The sequence below is a fragment of the Pempheris klunzingeri genome, chromosome 13 (assembly GCF_042242105.1).
Source record: "Pempheris klunzingeri isolate RE-2024b chromosome 13, fPemKlu1.hap1, whole genome shotgun sequence".
NCBI classification, from domain to species: domain Eukaryota; kingdom Metazoa; phylum Chordata; class Actinopteri; order Acropomatiformes; family Pempheridae; genus Pempheris; species Pempheris klunzingeri.
In genome coordinates this window covers 17,652,988-17,672,703 of record NC_092024.1, presented here as the reverse complement: position 1 = coordinate 17,672,703, position 19,716 = coordinate 17,652,988, and the positions used below count along the sequence as shown (strand labels likewise).

The 19,716-nt window shown below is 41.1% G+C and overlaps 2 protein-coding genes across 3 annotated transcripts; both read left to right on the top strand.

Moving 5' to 3' along the window:
* Window positions 1-4,377: 4,377 nt before the first annotated feature.
* nceh1a (neutral cholesterol ester hydrolase 1a) lies at window positions 4,378-9,128 on the top strand. Of its 2 annotated transcripts, XR_011585295.1 has the most exons (6): window positions 4,378-4,530; window positions 6,192-6,447; window positions 6,758-6,827; window positions 7,098-7,269; window positions 7,374-8,486; window positions 8,685-9,128. XR_011585295.1 is itself a non-coding variant. In XM_070842271.1 (5 exons), the coding sequence occupies exons 1-5, from the start codon at window positions 4,390-4,392 to the stop codon at window positions 7,992-7,994; spliced, it is 1,260 nt and encodes a 419-aa protein (XP_070698372.1). In that variant the 5' UTR covers window positions 4,378-4,389; the 3' UTR covers window positions 7,995-9,128. The 2 variants fall into 2 exon arrangements, 1 of the variants encoding a protein (XP_070698372.1); XM_070842271.1 differs by having other exon boundaries at window positions 7,374-9,128.
* Window positions 9,129-13,900: 4,772 nt separating this feature from the next.
* Window positions 13,901-19,711, top strand: LOC139212099 (tumor necrosis factor ligand superfamily member 10-like). Its single transcript, XM_070842562.1, has 6 exons — window positions 13,901-14,035; window positions 15,163-15,303; window positions 15,713-15,758; window positions 15,865-15,981; window positions 18,054-18,307; window positions 18,420-19,711. The coding sequence occupies exons 1-6, from the start codon at window positions 13,922-13,924 to the stop codon at window positions 18,627-18,629; spliced, it is 882 nt and encodes a 293-aa protein (XP_070698663.1). The 5' UTR covers window positions 13,901-13,921; the 3' UTR covers window positions 18,630-19,711.
* The last annotated feature ends 5 nt before the right edge of the window (window positions 19,712-19,716 follow it).

The following is a 19,716-nucleotide window of genomic DNA, read 5'->3' as shown; positions in this document are numbered from 1 at the left end:
GAGGGAATTTTAATGCTCTTTACACCACACACACATACACACATACACATGGAAGCACATATATCACATTAGCGTTTACAAGTTAAGCTTTCTGCTGACGCTCTCATACAGACGGCTTTTTGGAAAGAGACCGAGTGTGGCATCTGCGTCTGACTTAAAGTGATCATTTGACAGTGAAACTCTGACCCCCTGCAGGATTTAGGATTTCAAGATGACTGCAAAAAGTTTGTAGTTTCATGTGTCATGACGAACAGCAGCTGTGGTCAGATTTACGTGTATTGGTTGCAATGTGACATGTTTTAATGGCAGAAAAAACACTGAAAATGCCACAGAAACTTTTCACACAATCCACCTTCTGCTGTCAATTCCTATGTTCAGTGTGGTGCAAGTGGATATTGCTACATCAAACTATGCATAGAAAAGCCTACATACCAGTTCTCTGAGGTCAAACAAAGCAGTAGAAATAGTTAGAAATAGTTCCACATTATGGGAATTATGGTTTCTTTGCTTTATTGCCAAGAGTTAGATGAACAGATCGACCCCTCTCTCATGTATGTATGTATGGTAAAAATGAAGCTGGAGTCAAGGATAGATTAGTTTAGCTGAGCACAAAGACTGGAAGCACAAGTCTATTCCTTGGTTGAAACCAGCAACTCTCTGGAGCCTCTGCTGCTTTTGTGTCAACTGGTTCGAGCCATGAAACACTCCATAAAACCACAGCCTGTCATTTTTACATCTCACTTGTGGGATGGATTAAACAAATGAGATACAATGTGTTAATTAGTGAGCTTTTAGAGGTGCCGGTGGGCAGGTTTCTTTTCCCTTGGGGCAGAGATGGGCTAGCTGTTTCCAGTCTTAAAGCTAAGCCAAGCTAACCTAAGCTAATGAGCTGTAACTGTATAACAGCGGTAGTAATCTTCTTGTGTAACTCTTGGGAAGTAAGTGAATAAGTGTAATCCCCAAAATGACAGACTGCTCCTTTAAGTCTTGCCATCCGTCTGGAGTTTGTGTGTCATGTCACTGTACAGGGCCATTGTCTCGTTCTTTTTGCAGGGCATTTAAATCACAGTTCTCGCTTGACAACAAATATTACCAACTTTTTTTTGGAGTTAAGACATCGCTGTGACCTTCTGCAGCCACCTTTCCATGTCTTCTCCTGAGAACCCCACTCTGGTCTTCCAAGAGGCTAATCTGATATGGTCTGGTGGTCGGGCTGCTTTGTTTTGGAAAACCAGCCCGGTGCAGGGGTCAGATCCTCATCAGCTCGGATGTTTGTTTACATTCTCACACAGGGCCACCAGGGACAGACAGCGTCCATTTAAAAGTTAAACCGTGGGAAGACACAGGGCGATAAATAGCGCGCAGACAGTGAGGCAGTGCCAGCGAGATGCTTCGCCCCGTCTGTACCAGGCAGCTCTGTGCCTTTCTGTGACCGTGACCTGTATTCAGACCAGTCTTGGAAATCAGCCAAGGAGCGTCACTGTGGTCTTAGTGGTCTAAGATGAACCACAGAACTGCAGCATCCTCGGCCTGAATTTGGATGTGGAGCCTGTTGCATGACTCCCATTCTCGCCTGTCATGTGTCCTGTCTGATTCAAGTCTGTGCTCTATTGAACGATTGCAAAGTTGCCCAAAAATTATCTTAAAAGTTGATGCCATGCCAAATTATTGTTGTCATGCAAGCAGCAAATTTTCCAAGAGACTTTTAGTGTCAAATAAGCTCTGATTGGTGTGTGGAAAACTGGCCCGGAGAAAATATTGAAAACCAAACCAGAGTGAGCTTTTATCTAAAAACAGACAAGAAGACAGACTGAAAAGTAAGGAGCTAGAGGAATCAATAGCCTGTGAACAGTCATGATGAGTCTGATCTCCTTCCAACAACTTGCACCACAAATCAATTGCAATAAGACTTCAGTCCATTATTGATGTGGAGACATAAAAGGGCATCAGTGAGAAGAAAAAACACTTGATGTACAAAACAGGACTGTGACTTCCCGCCAGGTCACTCTCCTTCATTAAAATAAATTCACAACTAATAGAGTTTAATACAAAGTTTTTTACTGCACCACTGTGATGACTGTTGTAAATGACCCTTACAGCATTAACAGGAATTATGAATTTTTACCACTCGAAAAGCTGAAGTTATAATTAAGGTGAATACGGGTAATGTACCATCTGCATCATTTTTAATTAAACACAGGATGGAGGACTTTTCCTCAAACACACTTTGACCCAAAACCAAATTTTTCCAGTTATTATTGGCAAACTGGGACACTTAAAACACACTGAATTGTTATTCAAGCATGGGCCCGATGAATCAAATACACAATAACAATATGAACAACAATGATTTTTAAGGGAGGGTGCAGGTACAGCAGGGGTGTCCTGAGGGCCACATACAGAAAAACATACAAAGGGCTGGGCCACTCACTAGAAGTGAGCTATATTGCTAACTTTAATCCACTAGAGGTGATGTATATCGCCTCACCTCTAGTGGATTAAAGTTGGCAAAATCAATCAAATGTAGGTAAATTCTGCTTGATAACTGAATATGATTCAAGAAAAAAAAACAGCCTTTCCATTAGTGGGCTTTCATTTATTAGTTGTACAAGCTGGCTCATGAAGAGGTCCTTCTCTCTTCAAAACTGGTCCATTTCTGATCTCAGGGAATAAAACCGCTGCAGCACAGAGCCACGACTTAGCCAGCGTACATGAGAATGGTAGAGCAGCCCCCCCCCCCACCAGCACCACCAGCACCACCAGCACCAGCATCTGAGAGGGAAGCTTGAAATAGTCTGTGCTAGAGCCCTGGTGCTCGAATCAACAGCCTTACCTCCACTTCCTTGCCCCTCGGCGGACACCGTAGATTCCTTTTCGCTCACCTGTCCCAGCTGGAGCTCCATCCGTCGTACCTCCACACAGTTTGTCCCATGTAAATCCCATCATGCCAACTGCACCTGGCACAGCTTCAAAATCATCCTCACCCGTCGTGGTGCTCTTTAGACTGCTAACATCAAGCAGCTCCTCCGTAATGCAAAAGTGATTATCATTAGTTATCAGCTGTGCTCTCATCGCACACCGCCTCTGAAACTTTCTACACTCATTTGCTCTGTTACGTTTCCATAAGTCCGCCATTTTGGGTCACCTGTAGTAAATTTCTTCTTCTATTACTCAATTTATAGAGAAGCTGCCTCGTTCAAGACAGTTACTCCACCTAGTGGTGACACTAAGAAATACAATACAGTCCAGCGCAAGTTCCATGTGTGGGCCGCATTACAATACATTTTTAGAATTTCCTGCGGGCCAATGAAAATTGGACCGCCTGAGGTACAGCATATTCATTATTAACTAATATGCTAATAGGTGTTAAAACATAGATTTTTTCTTGTATTCTACTAATGGGAGTTGTGTGTTAGTAGGATTTTGTCAAAACTTTTAGAAATTGTGCATTTCGTGAGAACTTTTGCCTGTCTTGCGATACAGACACTTCTACACCAGATCGTACTCCCTCACATGGGAAGAAAAAGATATAGCTGAAATCATAGTTTCATTGCATCTAATCAGTTTGATCAGATATAATCAGGCCCTGAATTGGAAAAAACTTATGTACCTCCACAGGTTTTATTGTTTTCTCAAAGAAAAAAAACATGAAATTGACATTTTAAAAACATTTAGTACAGTTATTAAAGTTGTTTAACTTTCTAATTTCAGTAATCTCGTTTTCACTGTCTGACAGCTCTAGATAAGACAAGATTTAATGTGTGGCGTCCTGGCTGCAGTCTGCAGCTCTATTGTGCCTCTCTGTGGTCACTTACATGTAATACAATATGGGGCTCCAACAGATTTTTAAAAAAAGAAAAAAAGAAAAAGAAAAAAAACTTCATTTCCCATCTGTCCATTCGCTGTTTTCTGCCTTCAAAATAAAAGCGTGAATCTTGCCATGTTTCTAAAGAAGCCATGGCTCAGTGAAATCATCTCCCTCCATAGTTGATTTAAAAAGAATCTGACCTTAAAAAAAGCTATAGACTATCTATTAAACACAAAATTACATGATTAAGAGCTTCATTCATAATGGCATGTTTTCTTTAAACAGATCCAATCTGAATGGATTTAGTCCAAATGTTAAAAGCTTTGATGCTTTGATGGCAGCCTTTCAATCAATCCAATAATCAATCAGTGTTGCTTCAAAACAACAGGCCCAGAGTAAATGGGACGTCAATAAAGGTTTTATTTTGAAGATTTTCAACGGAAGCGTTTAGCTCCCCGCTTATCAGTCCCACAGGGTGATTTCTAACACTGACTCCCGGTCCCTCCGCGGACAGATGACAGACCGTCAGTCCGATCAGTCAGTCCGATAAGCTGGAGGATACTGGAGCTGTCCGGTCCGACATGAGGCTGCTGCCGGTTGTTGTTACTGTGTTGTTGACGGTGGCGGTGGCTTATTATGTTTACATCCCGATGCCTGACGGCATCCAGGAGCCGTGGAAGTTGATGATGCTGGGTGCTGGATTCCGGGCCACCGTGCACCTGGTAAGAAGAAGGGAGATGATTTTCATTGAGGCTAAATTATGGTGCATTTGATTAAGGCAGTATAAATGCAGCAGGTGCATTTATGTTCATGATCTGGACCGGACAAAGTCTCTTTACCATCCTCTGTGCAATTCTTTTGTTAATAAATAAAAAATGAAGTATTTTTGATTCATTATTAGCTTTTAAATGAAGAGGGCTTATTGCATTTTTTTTAAAACAGCTGCTGTCACAGTGGTACTGACAAGACACTCCTGTTAACCTACAGCACAGTAACACATCTACTCTGTGCAGACTTTGACTCACTTGCACGTACTTAAGTCACGTGATGAATAATATTAACCCTGAAATACCCCCATTTTACGTCTCTGTTGATGAATCTCAGTTGAATAGTTATTGCATTGTAGTGTGTATTTATTTGTGTATATTTCCACAGCAGATGTCAGGACATGTATGCATGACAATGAGTTGCAGAGCCATACTTGCTGTTATGGACTGAAGTTGTGTGCAACCTACAGTGCTTCACTTTATCAGAATGTGTTTTCATGCTTGAATCCAATTCATTAGTAACAGCAGGGTGAAATGTACAAAGTTTGTTTCAAAGAGCTTTTTCAGTACGTTGATCATAAGATCTCGGAATGCTTTCTTTCATGCTCTTTTCTCATGGTGCTTATCTGTTGCGAAGCTGCCATCACAGAGTTTACTCTGGGCCAGTGTGAAGACATTGACTGTCACATGACTGTCACCTTTGTTCTACATTTCAAAATTGGCACTGCAGGTGAAACGTAATGATATCAGTCATTGTCAGACTGGCAGAACGAGGTTAATGTTTTACGTAGAAGGTTTTGTTTGCTCCAAAGCGGATAACACACCCTTCGTACATGTCATTTCATAATTTATAGTGTCTTTCATTTTTACAGATTAAGAGGGAAAATGGTCTGCTGATGTTATTCAATGTTTTTTTTATAGCATTTTAAACAGTCCACAGCATTGATCTTGAGTGTGATGTACTATAGAAGAAGAAGCTAAAAGGATTTTAAATAGCCTTTTTGTGCAGTAGACATTATGCACAAGATTGTGTTCAAGTATTATAACAAAGTAATTTAAAACTCTTAAATCTAAAGTAATAGTAATAATAGTATGTTATATTACACAACTTTAGCGTCCAGCAGAGCAGAAAAGTGCAGCTCACTAAAACATAACAGCAACACAAGAACATGTAAAATATTAAATAAATGTGTAACAAAAAAAACACTGAAACAGGTGCTATTAAACACAGAGCTCCAGCAAAACAAAGTCAGATAAAGTGCCTAAAACAAAGCATTAAAATACAAAATACAAAATACAAAATACTGCGCAGCAAAGTTTGTGGCTCAGAACTAAGTATTGAATTCCCAGCATGCCAAGCAGCTGTGTCTGCTGGCCTTGGTTGAACCTGGCTTTTGAGACAGTCTAGTGGGGAAAAGGGTGCATCAGTAAGAAACAGTTCAGAGGTGACTGGGTGATACAGCTGTGTCTCAAGTCCCTGATAAGAGATGACTGCACTGAGTGTTTTCCCAAATTCTTTTCTCCTACTTGCTCACTCTGTCTAACTATGTCTTGCATTTCAGTGTCCTGAGAAACTACTCTCTAGGTGATATTGTTTTATTTCTCTCTGTCCTCAGGCCACTTTGAAGGCTTGGCTGGGCCTTGACCACGACATCAAGTCTATCAGGCAGTCCACCGAGGGCTTAGATGACGTGATGAGACGGCTGCTCGGTTCTGATTCCGGGGGAGGGGTCATGCCTGGAGTCAAAGTCAGCGACATCACTTTCGCTGGCATCCCGGTTCGAGTTTACGAGCCGCCGGCTGGTGGGGAGGGCCATCTGAGGAGGGGGCTGATGTATTTCCACGGAGGAGGCTGGGCCCTAGGCAGTGGCAGTGAGTATGGACATCTCTGGTGTCTTTACGTAAATGAGTAAAGAAAATTATGACAAATTTGACAGAACAGCAGCGTTTTTTGCCCTACAGGTGCGAATAGTCCACCCATTGTTCCTTCATAGTATTTTCATTGGTTTTGTTGAATGTGATGTGTTACATTTTCTGCCTCTAAAGGGAACAACTCTAAACCAGTTCTACAAGAGGAGTTTGTGGAGTAACTTGGTAGTAAAATTTCCAAATAAAAAAGTGACTCAGCAACACTTTTCTTTTGTTCTTTTCCACTCCTTCCGCCTGTCTCTCACATCCTCAGAGAAGGGGGCATATGATACGTTCAACCGGATGTTATCCGACGAGCTCAACACCGTTGTGGTCTCTGTTGAGTAAGTGTGTTTCCTCCTGCATTACCAACATTTTTCTACTCATAGAGACAGAAACCAACTGTTCTTTTTGAGAAAGTTCCTCTTAAGAGCTACAGATGACACAAAACAAGTGTTTTCACAGGTTCAGTGGTAGTTTCTCTTGACAAGTGACAAGCGATTGTCATGTGTAAAATTGGTGTAGTCACCCTTTAACCATATTAAGGGCCTTTACAATCACATACTCAAAAGTCTTTAAAAACTCCAGTAAATGATAAACCAATGCTGCTGTAGGTATCGTCTGTATCCAGAGGTCCACTTCCCAGTGCCGTATTTAGACTGCCTTGCTGCTGCCAAGCACTTCCTGTCCTCAGAGGTTCTGACCAGGTATGCAATCGACCCTGATCGCGTGGCTGTGTCAGGTGACAGCGCTGGAGGAAACCTGGCTGCAGCGGTCGCTCAGGAGGTACGTGCACAGGCCATCTCCTGTAGGGATGTGTGTAACAATAGATATACTGTACTGTAGATATAAATCAAGAGATTAAGGCCTTATATGTTTGCCCTTCCCAGGTTTCCTTAGATGACACTATAAGTGTGAAGTTCAGCGTCCAGGCGTTGGTCTACCCAGTGCTCCAGGCTCTGGACTTCAACACTCCGTCTTACTTGCAGAACCAATATATACCCATCCTGTACCGCCCCCTCATGGTCCGCTTCTGGCTGCAGTACCTCGGTGCTGATCTCTCTTTGCAGTCCCACTTGATGGCAAATAACCACAGCTCCTTAGACCACTCAAACATCACCCCAGAGCTGAGGGCGCGGCTGGACTGGAACGTCCTCCTGTCCGCGAAACACAAGAAGAGCTACAGGCCTCTGATTGTGGAAAAGGGTTCACAGGGGTCAGTGAAGGATTTGCCGGGGCTGCTGGATGTGAGGGCATCACCACTGTTAGCGGGGCCAGAGGTTTTGGCTAAATGCCCGCGGGCGTACATCCTAACATGCGAGTTTGATGTGTTGAGGGATGACGGCCTGATGTACGCACAGCGCTTACAGGACGCAGGCGTCACAGTAACCAGTGACCACTATGAGGAAGGCTTCCACGGATGTTTCACCTTCATAGACTGGCCACTGGATTTTGATGTAGGGAAGAGGGCTGTCAGGGGTTACCTCAACTGGCTTAAGGATAACTTATAAGAGCGTGTATGTGTGTGTGCAAGTGAGTGAAACTGATCTTTATGGGTGCATGCATGTGTGCCTGTTTTGCTGATATAAATGCACTTATTCTTGCTTTATGAACCACAGACTAGCTGAGGGCTTGTATATGTGCACTTTGTATAAAGATATATGATCTAAGCTCAGGGGCACATTTGTTTTGGTCTGAGATGCTGCTCCTCTCGCGCAACATCTAGTGGTTCTGCATCTCGTATACAGAACCTTTAAGGTCCGTTAGCAATTTAATGTCTGCTGGCAAAGGAGAAGCGCAAATGTGCAACGTTACTATGACTGGCACTGTCAACACACAGAAATACTTAATAAATGCATAAAAACACTTGACATCAAAGCTACAAGCTTTCCACTAATCTATAAATAAGTCAGCTGCTTCCACTGGAAGAAACCGCATCAGTACATTGATTCTCATCCACATCACAAACACACAAGCAGTATATTTCACAAGGGTTTTTATTGGTTTTATACTTAACATTTTAATAACTCAACAACTATTGGACTGGATGACAGAACATTTTGATACAGACGGTCATGTTTCCCACTGGATATATCCTAAATAATACATTTGTGGTTTGGAATGAATTATCTCAACAACAATCGGATGGATCGTCATGAAATTTGGCACTTTGGTGACATCTTAGTTTTTCTAACATGCAGCATAAAGCACTACTGTTCACATCGAACATGTGACAGATAACATTTGTGAATGATGTTGCATAACTTAAATAATTTCATTCCACAATAAAAAAAACAAAACAAGCTACGCTGCTTTGTGAAGGCACTTTTTTTTTAAAGTACTTACTTTTAATTTGTCACTTATTACTAACAAAATGCACTATTCCCTTAAGTATCATTCCATATATTATCCACATTATGTTTTCCTTACAGTATCTTCAATGTATCTTGACATGCACGTCATTTATCATGAATGAAATGTGTTGTGATTTAAATGTCTAAATAGGGATGCATATAGAATATGAATGCAAAAAAAATGTTATTTTAATTTAATTTTCACATCTTTTAAACAGTCCACGTGGGACACAAATGTTGTGTTTCTCTGCTCTGCTTGCTTGTTGTGATTTATGGAGGAACTGATGAAGTTTGTCAATAAAAAAAACAAATCCATAATCATGAAACACAAACTGCTCTCTTTATTTGAAAAATCCACCTTCAAACACATTGTGATGTTCAATAAGTACGGTAAGTATGTGGTTAGTTTTCATTGAACCTGTATTTTCTCAAGCTGTCTAATTAAGTGCTTCAAGTAATATTTGATGGCAACATGTTCTTTGTAAACGTAGAAAAACGATATATTTCTTGTGATGTTTATTTTATTTTATTTGCGAAATAAGGCAAAATCTGGCAGCATAACAGCTGCATTGAGTCAGCAGGAGAAAATGTTTCATGCTTATGCATAAAACATTCTGCTTGAATGAATGCACTGGATAAATCCTGTTGCTCTTTATTCCCACTCACTCTGCAGCTTCTATCTGTAAAACAACTTATAAGTTCAGATAGAATCCAAAATGTTTTAATTAAGCACATCATCTTTGACCATTTTTTTTTCTAGAGATTAAATGCAGCACACAACTCATACATGCCATCTTAATTAATAAATACATACATATACTTCTAAAAATCCTGTAGATGTACTTTCCAGCGATTAAAAAACAGTAATGAAAGGTTTGAAGTTCTACATTTGTTTTCCTCTTCTGCTAATCACAAGTATATTAATCAATAGGAGGCCGAGGAGAAATGTTCCCTTCAGGTCTAATTTAAACACACACCCACTCGTTAAAATAGCTTATACCAGGAAGACATGAAAAACAGTGTGGTTTGGATGACGCCACTGCTAAATAGAAAGTTCATGCTGCATGTGTACTCTACATTGTTATTATCAGAGAATGTATAGACCTTCAGGGCTCTCACATCTGCACCAGCTTTCAGTAATTTTCAAGATCAGACATGTTTTGTTTCTAACCTGGAGAGAGAGACAGTGAGAGTCACTAGATCCAGCAGTGCCAAAGATCAATGCAGCACCCCCCTCTAGTGAACTGAGGACAACATGAACCTCCTGTGGTCTTAATCCAACACACATTTGGCAGTTACACATGAATGCATTGGTACCAATGAACCAATGCTATGATACACAGTAATAAAACATTCACAGAGGACATTTGCCTGCACGTCAAACACATTTTGCTAATAACCTTCTGTAATTTAAAGTAACATTGTAAATGTACAACTTGTCTTTGTAATTAAGTGTTTTTGCATTGTCGTATTGCTGCTTTTACTTAAGTAAAGGCTGTGAACATTTGAAGGGCATTGAGCCTTTCTTAATTCCTCATTGTAATATTAAAATTAATGATAATCCTCATAGCTGCATGTCTGAATATAATCCTGATCCTAACCTCAGTCGACCCTTAAATGCTGATTTAAAATCAAATGTTGATTTTAGATTTTATTTGGCATTCTTTTTGCAGAATTGAACAACAATAAAATGTGTGGATGACATAAATGAAGGACTGTGATTTAAATACCTGTCTGTGTATTGGCTCTGTTTCTGTATTCCCATAAACACATGCAGTAGTTTCCTATCAGGGAAACACCCTTCCACTGACACACTAACAAAGTCGTTGGCAACTATCTGTGCGCTGTGCTGTTGTAGCATTTTTAGCACCAGTCTTTGTTTTATAAATGAGACAATGAGCAGCTGGAGTTCTCAGATGGGAATTTAGGGAGATTCCATTACTTAACCAAGGCAAACTTTGGGAGGAGAAGCCTCAGGGGACAGAGAAGGGGAGTGGAGGACAGAGGAGGGTGGATAGAGTGTGATCTAGCGTTTAAAGCCATTATATGTCTTCTGGGTATTATTCAATCTCTTCCCTTCAGGGGGAAACTGTTTTCATTTCCAGGGAAGCAGCAGCTCACCTTATGCGTTCCTGTTTCCAATTGGCCTTGTGACTGATTTCAGATTCAGGGTTTGGAGTCACTGAGTCTAACAGTTCAACCAAACTGTGGTTTCCACAGGGAGGCAGATGTTTTTGTTAATTTTGGTGTTAACCGAAGTTATGTTCCAGTTTCAGAGGTTTAAAGAAGTAACCCATGAAATTTTAATGAAAGAAAATCCTGTTTTTGATCCTATTTGTGGTCCGCAATACCTATTCAATGCATTTACATTCTGTAATTATCTTTCTTAATGTTAGTTTTTATGGTGAATGGCGGAGTCCGCCATTCCAACGCTGGATTCAAACTCCCATACAGGGATTCACAGGAAACAATGAATGTATATGACTGTTTCTAACTTCGTCTCACTGATATAAGCCTCACAGCCTGTAGATAAATAGAAAACGAAATATATAATAACAAAAGCGCCAATAAAACCACAACTAGTCGCTTTAACAGCGAAGCTAAGCTAAGCTAAGCTAAGCAAGGCTCCAGCTTCATAGAACAGACATGAGAGTGTGGCATCAATCTTCTAATTTCAAATAAGCATATTTCTGAAATTGTCAAACAGTTCCTTTAAGCTAAACACCAGAGGATCACCACTTGTACTCTCTCATGTGGACATGTCTGACAGAGGTCAAAGGTCACCCACTGATTAGACCTAAGAGGAGGATATAACAATAACTCATTAGATAAGACACTGACGAACATTTTTAGTTTTAAATCATTTCTGCAATAATTCCATCTGTGTGTGAATGTTTGTCCTGGGACTGCAGACAGGCCCATCTCTCAGGGTGTCATCTTCCCTGCCCGAGGCCAGACAGTCTTCAGCTATCACTCACCATCTCCTCTACTTCTCTCTGACAAGCCTGGGAACTCACACACTTAAGGGAACACAGGAATCACTTTAACCTCCACATTTTTAGATTTTAATCAGTAAAGGAAACAAACTAAATACATCTTTACCTAAGCTGCTGCACTCACTGAGGCTTCCAACATTTCCAGTTTCATCTGGTTCCAGTAATACAGCACCTGTGTGAACATGTGCGTCAGTGTGCACGGATTACACATGCTTTAATAACTCAGGCCTAGCTTGTTGGGAGGGTCGTGAACATCCAGGAGCTGTGAACTCCTTCAGCTCTGCCCTCACTTCCTCACACTGACAATGGAGCAGGGTTTAGAGGTGAGGAAATGAAAGTAAAGGAACCACCGTGAATACCCAAGGTTAAATTCTGCAGATTGAATGACTCCCTTGTGGCAAATGCTACTTAGGGTTACGGTGAAGCACTAACAATGGCGGGTCATTTGGCACTTATCAACCAGTATTCCCTCAGATCACTTCACAATAGCAGGAAATAGAGGAAAAAGGGGCTTTTTTTCATCTTACTTACAGATGCTGATCATTTGCTACCTGCAACTTTCATGCAATGATGCTGCCTTCATGTTCTGCACACAAGCTTTGACTTCATATATGGAGCTCGTTGCACATTAAAGTGCTTTTGGTCACATGACAACATGACATTACAGCATCTGTTTTAATCGAGCAAGAGCCATCCAGAGGTACTGTGATCAGCAACACGGGAGTCAAAAGGAAACATTAGGAGTGAAAGTAAAGTTTGAGTTACAGTAAATTATTACTCAATATTTGTTGTACATTGATTAACTTTTACCGGCAGCTGTTTGACTGACGAGAAAACATACAAGTATGTACCAAGAAAAGGCCAAATATCTTAATAAACACGTCACTTTTGTACAACTGATTGTTTCCAGGGCCTCCATGCTGCCCCTAAATGCCTCGTTCACCCGACACGGCTGTCTCATGCTGTTCTCAGCAGCTCCAAATTTGAAGACAAGAAGCCGTAAAAATGATCTGTGATGCATTGAAGTGCTTCTGGCAGAAATTAATATGTGAATGAGCCCATTTAGAAGTTGCGGCTGATGTCGGGGCATTGGAATTTAAGTAGAACAGTTTTACTTTGAATTACAGAAAGAAGTAAACAATGTCAAATACTGAAATCCCGCTGCTTTCTGCCAGCATCTGCTTCACATAACTGCGAGAAAGTTTAGAGGAGGAAAATAAAAGTTTAGTTCTCCACCAGACAGAAAACAGATCTATATTTTCTGTGAAAAGTTCCTGCCAGCTCAACACACTGGTAACTTTCTGTCAGGACATTAGACATCAAATTTCTTCATTTTAGACTTGATAAATATGAGGATTTTTTATAGGCCTGCAAAGTAAATCACGCTTGGTTACTTACTTCTATAATATGTAGCAGTAAAAGAATAACATAATGAACTTTAGAACTCAATTTATCAGCAAATATGGACCAAATGTTTTGAATTTGTTCAGAAAAAATGAGACTATTAACACGTACAACTCCATAACTGAAACCTCAAGAACGGTTACTAAACAGACCTTGAAGTAAACTTGTTTTCTTCATGAAAATCTGTAGAAAATACTGTAGCTGCAATTAAATGATGCTCTCTCCTCAAGAGCAATTCATTTAAAGGTCTAAATTACCAGACAATTCAAATACATAGGCTGCACCTGCCTTACATCTGCATGTTAATGACACGGCCTGATTTTCTAATGTCACACTAACTCATGAAGTGGTCTTTACTAGTCGTTTTGACCCTTTTTGGGGGGCTTCTACTACGAAGTTTCTACTTTGAAAGTTGCATGTGCAGCATGGAGCTTCCTGCGCGTTTCTGTCTCATAACAGTGACATCTTGAGGCTGTTGAAGTCCTGCATGCCTCCTCTCTCTCTCTATCTGCTCCACCTACCTTCATACTGCCACTCTGTTATTCCTCCCCCTTCCTCTCCCTCTCTCTCTCTCTCTCTCTCTCGGAGCAGAAATGCTGCAGAGCCTGACCTGACTTGTCTTCCCTGCTCAAAGTGTTTTGTCGCACCTCGGAACCAGTCCGGTCGCTCCACTCGCGCCGTGCTATGGCCATTTCTGTGTCTCTCCAGTGTTTGGGGCTCATCACACTCGCAGCGATCCTCCTGCAGACCATCGCGGTTGCCGTCAGTTTTTTTTACTTCAACAAAGTCCTGAACACGGTAAGATTTGCATTTGTGTCCCACTGAACGCAACAGATAATCACTAGCATTAAACTAACTGCCATCCATCTGCGGAAAAAGTTCCCCATATAATGTAATTCACTTTTCTTGCAAAACTGTTCTTCCTAGTGATCCTCCATTGATTTTACAGAGATGCCATACCAGTGACACAATTTTAACAGTCTCCAAACAAATATAGGACACACACCACCCTGAACTCTATTTACCATCCCAGCCATTAATGAGTAACCATGAAGTAACCATGATCTTCTGCACACACTCTCTGTCTGTTCCTTTCAGGATTAAATACAGCAGGATAAATATTTTAGAGAAGTCTTTGTTATGCAGGAATTTCTGCCATTCTAACACTGGACAATGAGTGAAAGTTGGCAGAGTAGATAACAGAAAACAATGGCAGGAAATGAGTGACTAGTTTGGACTCAGGGGACGTGACACCCTTAAGCAACATATTTCATACTTTGCTTTTTGATCAGGCTGATAGACCCAGCGCTGAGCTTATTTATTAGTGCACTAGTGGGCATCCACCTGTACCACTACTGTACATTTTGCTTAATGCCCACGGGACCATATTACTCTTGACAGTGAACATTGTGGTGACTCCATATTCTTACAAAAAATGAAGCAAAAGTGCCCTCTTGGGTGCCCCTGTGGTTGATAAAACATCTAGGGTGCTCTTCCAGTGGAGAAAATGTGATGCACTAATGGGTGCCATTGAAATAGAGGAACTGTTTACTATAAATGCAACACAACTTTTTGCATGCTGGTGCCTAACCACATGCAGCTGGTGCCCTTTTTAGATGAATAACAGAAAATTAACCGTTTTTGTAGTTTCGTTTCATTTCATTTTTCAAGCAAAAATGCTCAATATTCACTGTTTTGGAATCTCAAATGTGAGCTGCTAATACGGACTGATAGTGGTACAAAGGAGGACATTAACCTTACAAAAAAATGCAGAGAAGATTTAACAAAATTTCGAATGAACATTTTTGTTGACATTTCAAAGAAAAAAGAATCGACTATTCAAGAAATTAATGAACAGATTACATGATCGTGAAAATAATCGATTGCAGCCCTTGCACATTGTTTGTTTTACTTCTTTTTGACAGATGCAGGAGAGTTTCTCCCGGAGCAGCGTGTCCTGTCTGATTAACGAAAATCTGCGCTCCAAGATCGAAGATTCTGCGAAAGACAAGAAGAGCGACCCCTGCTGGCAGGTCACGCAACAGCTCCACTACCACATAGAGAAGGTTTTTGATTTAGATTTTTTACATTCATTTTTTTGTGGGGAGGGTTAATATTTCATCACATTGAAGACACCAATGTTAACACAGCACATGTTCTGTTCACAGCGTGGCAGGATTTTCAGAAATTAGACTTTGAATTTGGTCTGATTGGAAAAAAATTATGCAGCTGCAGACTGGCTCACCCAAAAGAGAATACTGCTATTGCAAGTCAACACATGACTGATGATTGACCCAGAGGGAAGACTCAATGATTTGTGGGGGTGACAAACTCCCTGATGAATTACTGAATGTTGTTAATTTAAATCTAAAGATACCTAAAATGCACAATAGACAAAGAAGCTGACATAATTTAACTCGCCGCCCATTCAGTCTCTCTTTTTCTTTCTGTCTCTCTGGGTAATTTTTGTTTCAGACGATGGCTGACAGATTCCAGAAGGAGATATCCATTACTATGAGGGGTGAGAACAATGCCTCCATTGATTAATTACTGCTAATTGAGTAAGTATGTCTTTGTCCACTACAAATGTCCTGTGTGTGTTTCTTATATGCCTGTTTTTTTCACAGATAAGCTGACAGGACGGCTGCCTATCCTGAGCCCTGGGGTCCGAGGGGCCCCTCTTCCCAAAATTGCTGCCCATGTGACGGGTGTCATCTCGTCCACAGAGCCTCCGGCAGCAGATGGTGAGGATCCTTTAATGTAGCACAGGAGTAAAATCAGTAAAAATAATTTATAATGAAGTCTTGGAAAGCATGACTGACATCTTGAACACAGAACACGCTGTTGCTTCACCCATACCTTTTCAGGCGTAGGTGAGGTGAGGAATGTGCCTTAAGGCTGCTCCCAAATCCAGCAACATCTTCATACCTACGAGTTTGTAAGGACCTACAGATGTGCAGCTGCCTTAACCATGTCTCGGTTGTCTTTTTGACTATTCAATGTCTCATTAACATTAAATGATAACTTATATTTTACTGATAACTGGTCTAGCAGATTGCTTCAGCCGGCAGCCACTAACAGGCTTTAAATGAGCTACAACGGCTGTAATGCAAACGTTAGTCAAAGTACGTCCACTAAAAGTGCTTGTTTTTGCCACTGACAGACTCAGGTTGTTATTCAAATTGTCTGACGACATTACAGAAAGGATCCCTACAGAGATCGATCTTTTTGTTGTGTCAGAAAAAGCTGTTATGTCACTTAGTAAAAAGCTACCAGACTCCATTGACAATAATAGTAATTTTACTTTGTAGAACATGGGAGTTGCTGATCTACTGCTGTCTCAATCGGTCAGTTTGTTTGTGTTTGTATTGTATGACTTTGGTGTTTTAAAGAGTTCATTTGGATTTGAACTAATATGTTAAAACATCAAAGACTCAACCACGAGGAGATCCCTAGTTTTCATCTTTTTTTAAACAACTGTTTTTTGTTACCAAATTCTGGGAAGCCATCCATCCATCCATTTTCAACCGCTTATCCGGGGTCGGGTCGCGGGGGCAGCAGTTTTAGCAGAGATGCCCAAACTTCCCGGGCCCCAGACACCTCCTCCAGATTCTGGGAAGCACACATCTTTAATAAATTGGAAAAAGCATCCTACCAAAAGGCATTAAACTACTGTAAATGACTTTAATTGCTGTAAAATCAGAAATGTCTTTTTTTGCAAGGTGCTCAGCAGTTCTTACCAGACTTTTATAGCAGCTGAGTGAACATTTTATTTCAAATTGTTTTTTTTATTAGCCACTTTCAAATACATCTGGTTTCACTCCATTCAAAGCCATCACATTTTTTGTTTTTGTGTTGAAAAAAACCCACTTAAATCCCCATTATTGTTATTGTGAATTTTCCCATTCACATTTTTTAATTTTGAAAATCACTGCAGCCTATGTGTCCCCTTAGGCCACTCATGTCAGTATCCTCCTGTTGGAGGGACCCCTCCTTGTGGGAGGAGGGGTAGCAGCATTGCATTACTGTATCCCACAGTGTCTTTTTTGGTAATACCACTGGAGGACGCCAAAGTCAAAGTATTTCTGATTCTGCACTATTGGTTTCAAAGGATAAGCATTTTATTCTACATTTTTCTTGTAAATTATTCCCAATTATTCCCAAATGACCAAAACAATGAACTGATTCTAATTACAAGCCTTGTCCATGGAGCTAAAAACCTAAAATATGTTAATGCTCTGTGCCATAGAGCTCCAGTGTTGTCCAAACCACCACACCACTGTGTGCAGTGACATTCATTATAATAAACCTGAGCACTGTAGTTTGTTTGAAGTCAATCCCACATGCACTGTCCTGCCATTGTAAAAATGCTCCTCCTGTGTATTAATCCACAATGAAAAATAGTCCCTAAAAGATACACTATTTACATCTGTTTGGGCAAAGTTTGCTGAAAACTACAGTGCCCAGCTGTATATATTTATTGGTGACATTTACAAGGTTTGCGAACCTTGTTTCTTCACACATGCACATTCCTTCTGGTTGAATCTCATCTATTTCTGCTGGTGCTTTTTAACGTGTGGCTGTGATCAAAGAACAAAAGCACTGAATATTTCTTAGTGCCATCACATAGCTGAGTATAATGTTAGTGTATCAGAAGGAATTGTTGCTAGGCAGGTCTGTAAGCATTATACACAGACTGAGAGTTTCTTTAACATTTGTTCCTTATTTGAGTAACAGTGATTGTTTGTACTCATGGTGATTGGCCTCAACAGCCATGTGTTTCTGTTAATCCCTGCGTGTTTATGTGTGATTGCAGGCTTGCGGGGCAGCAGGGGGTACCTGGGAGAGCGAATCAGAGCGTGGGAGGGCCAGAGAGGTCTGTCCTTCCTACAGAACATGGAGCTGAGGGGGGGAGAGCTGCTGGTGCCCAGAGCAGGCCTCTACTACATCTATTCCCAGACATACTTCAGACTGCCCTCCACGGTGGAGACAGACGGGGAGGCAAAGGGCGAGACAGGGGAAACAAGGGAGGAGGAGGGAGCACAGCTTATCCAGTATATCTACAAGAAGGTTAGGTTTGTGCACCCTACTGAAGGATAACACCTGGGATTATCGGAGTATAGTGTAATGCACTGCTTTGTTTATGAATGTCTTGATCTTGTTTTTGCGATGTGGTTCACAGATGAGCTCCTACACGGTGCCCATCCTGCTGATGAAATCATCCCGGAGTGCCTGCTGGCCTCGGGGTCAGGAGCCCGGCCTCTTCTCCCTGCATCAGGCCGGCACCGCCTTTCTACAGCCTGCCGACCGCCTCTTCATCACCGTTAGCAATGCAAGCGTCATGGAGATGGACGGGAGGGCCAGCTACTTTGGGGCCTTCCTTGTGGGCTAAAGACTAGAGACTGGGATGACTTGATATAGACATCAACATAAGTTAACCCTAATATCAGGGGTTTTCTTGATAATATGAGGAGCTGTCTGAGGGTACAGGAATAGGGAAGAAGGATGGACTGTGAGGAGTGCAGAGGACTTCTTAGACACCCCAGAGTCGTCAGGATGTGATCTGACTGAGCTGCAGTAGCAGACTCTCAGTGGCCCAAGGAAGAAGAGAAATTTGCTGTGTATTTACTCTGGCAGTGGTCACAGTTAAACCTCACACAGGTGATCAATTCTGTTTTTAAGGCTGGTGAACAGAATGTACTGCATGACGGCAAATGTGGATTATGAGTTGCATTCAGAGTACAGGGCATTTGGAGCTGGACAAAAGATGCAGATTAAGTGTTGTGCTCTCGTGTGTGAATGACTTCTATTGAGAAGAGAATGAGCTGTTTTGCCCGCAGGTCAAACAGTCAACAGTCGCGTTGTCATCTCCAGGAAAATGACAGCATTGTTGAACACATGACACTTAACTGGTCTTTTATCAAATATAAGCATATGATGCCATAAAATAAGATTTTTTATGTTATATATTGTGAATGAAGCTTCTTTTTGCTTACGGTATTTCCTGTTTGTGCAATGTCCTGAATGAATGTGTGGCGTGACACAGATCACGATGTCCTGTGGCCTTAAAGGGAGGCACTGATCTAGTGTGAATGGAGTATTAAATGCGTTTTCTGACACATATTCTTTATTCGCTGGATACCAACCCAGATCTTCCTTTCCTGCTGGATAAACTCATTCACAAATGTTTGCAACCAATTGAATGTGTAAGTTCCTTACTTAACAAGAACAAGGCAGAAGGATACTTGTTTCTTACTTTAAATGGCAAAATCTCAGCAAGTATTTCATGAATTTACCATGAAAATTTGTACACACATTCGTGGTTCCCAGATGAAGAATCCTAATGACTTGTGATCCTGATTTTTTTTCCTCTAGCGTCACCATGAGGTTGACATCTATGGTTTTGAGTGATATATTTTGACTATTGGATAAATCACATGAAATTTGGTTCAGACATTCATGCTTCCGTCAGTATGAAC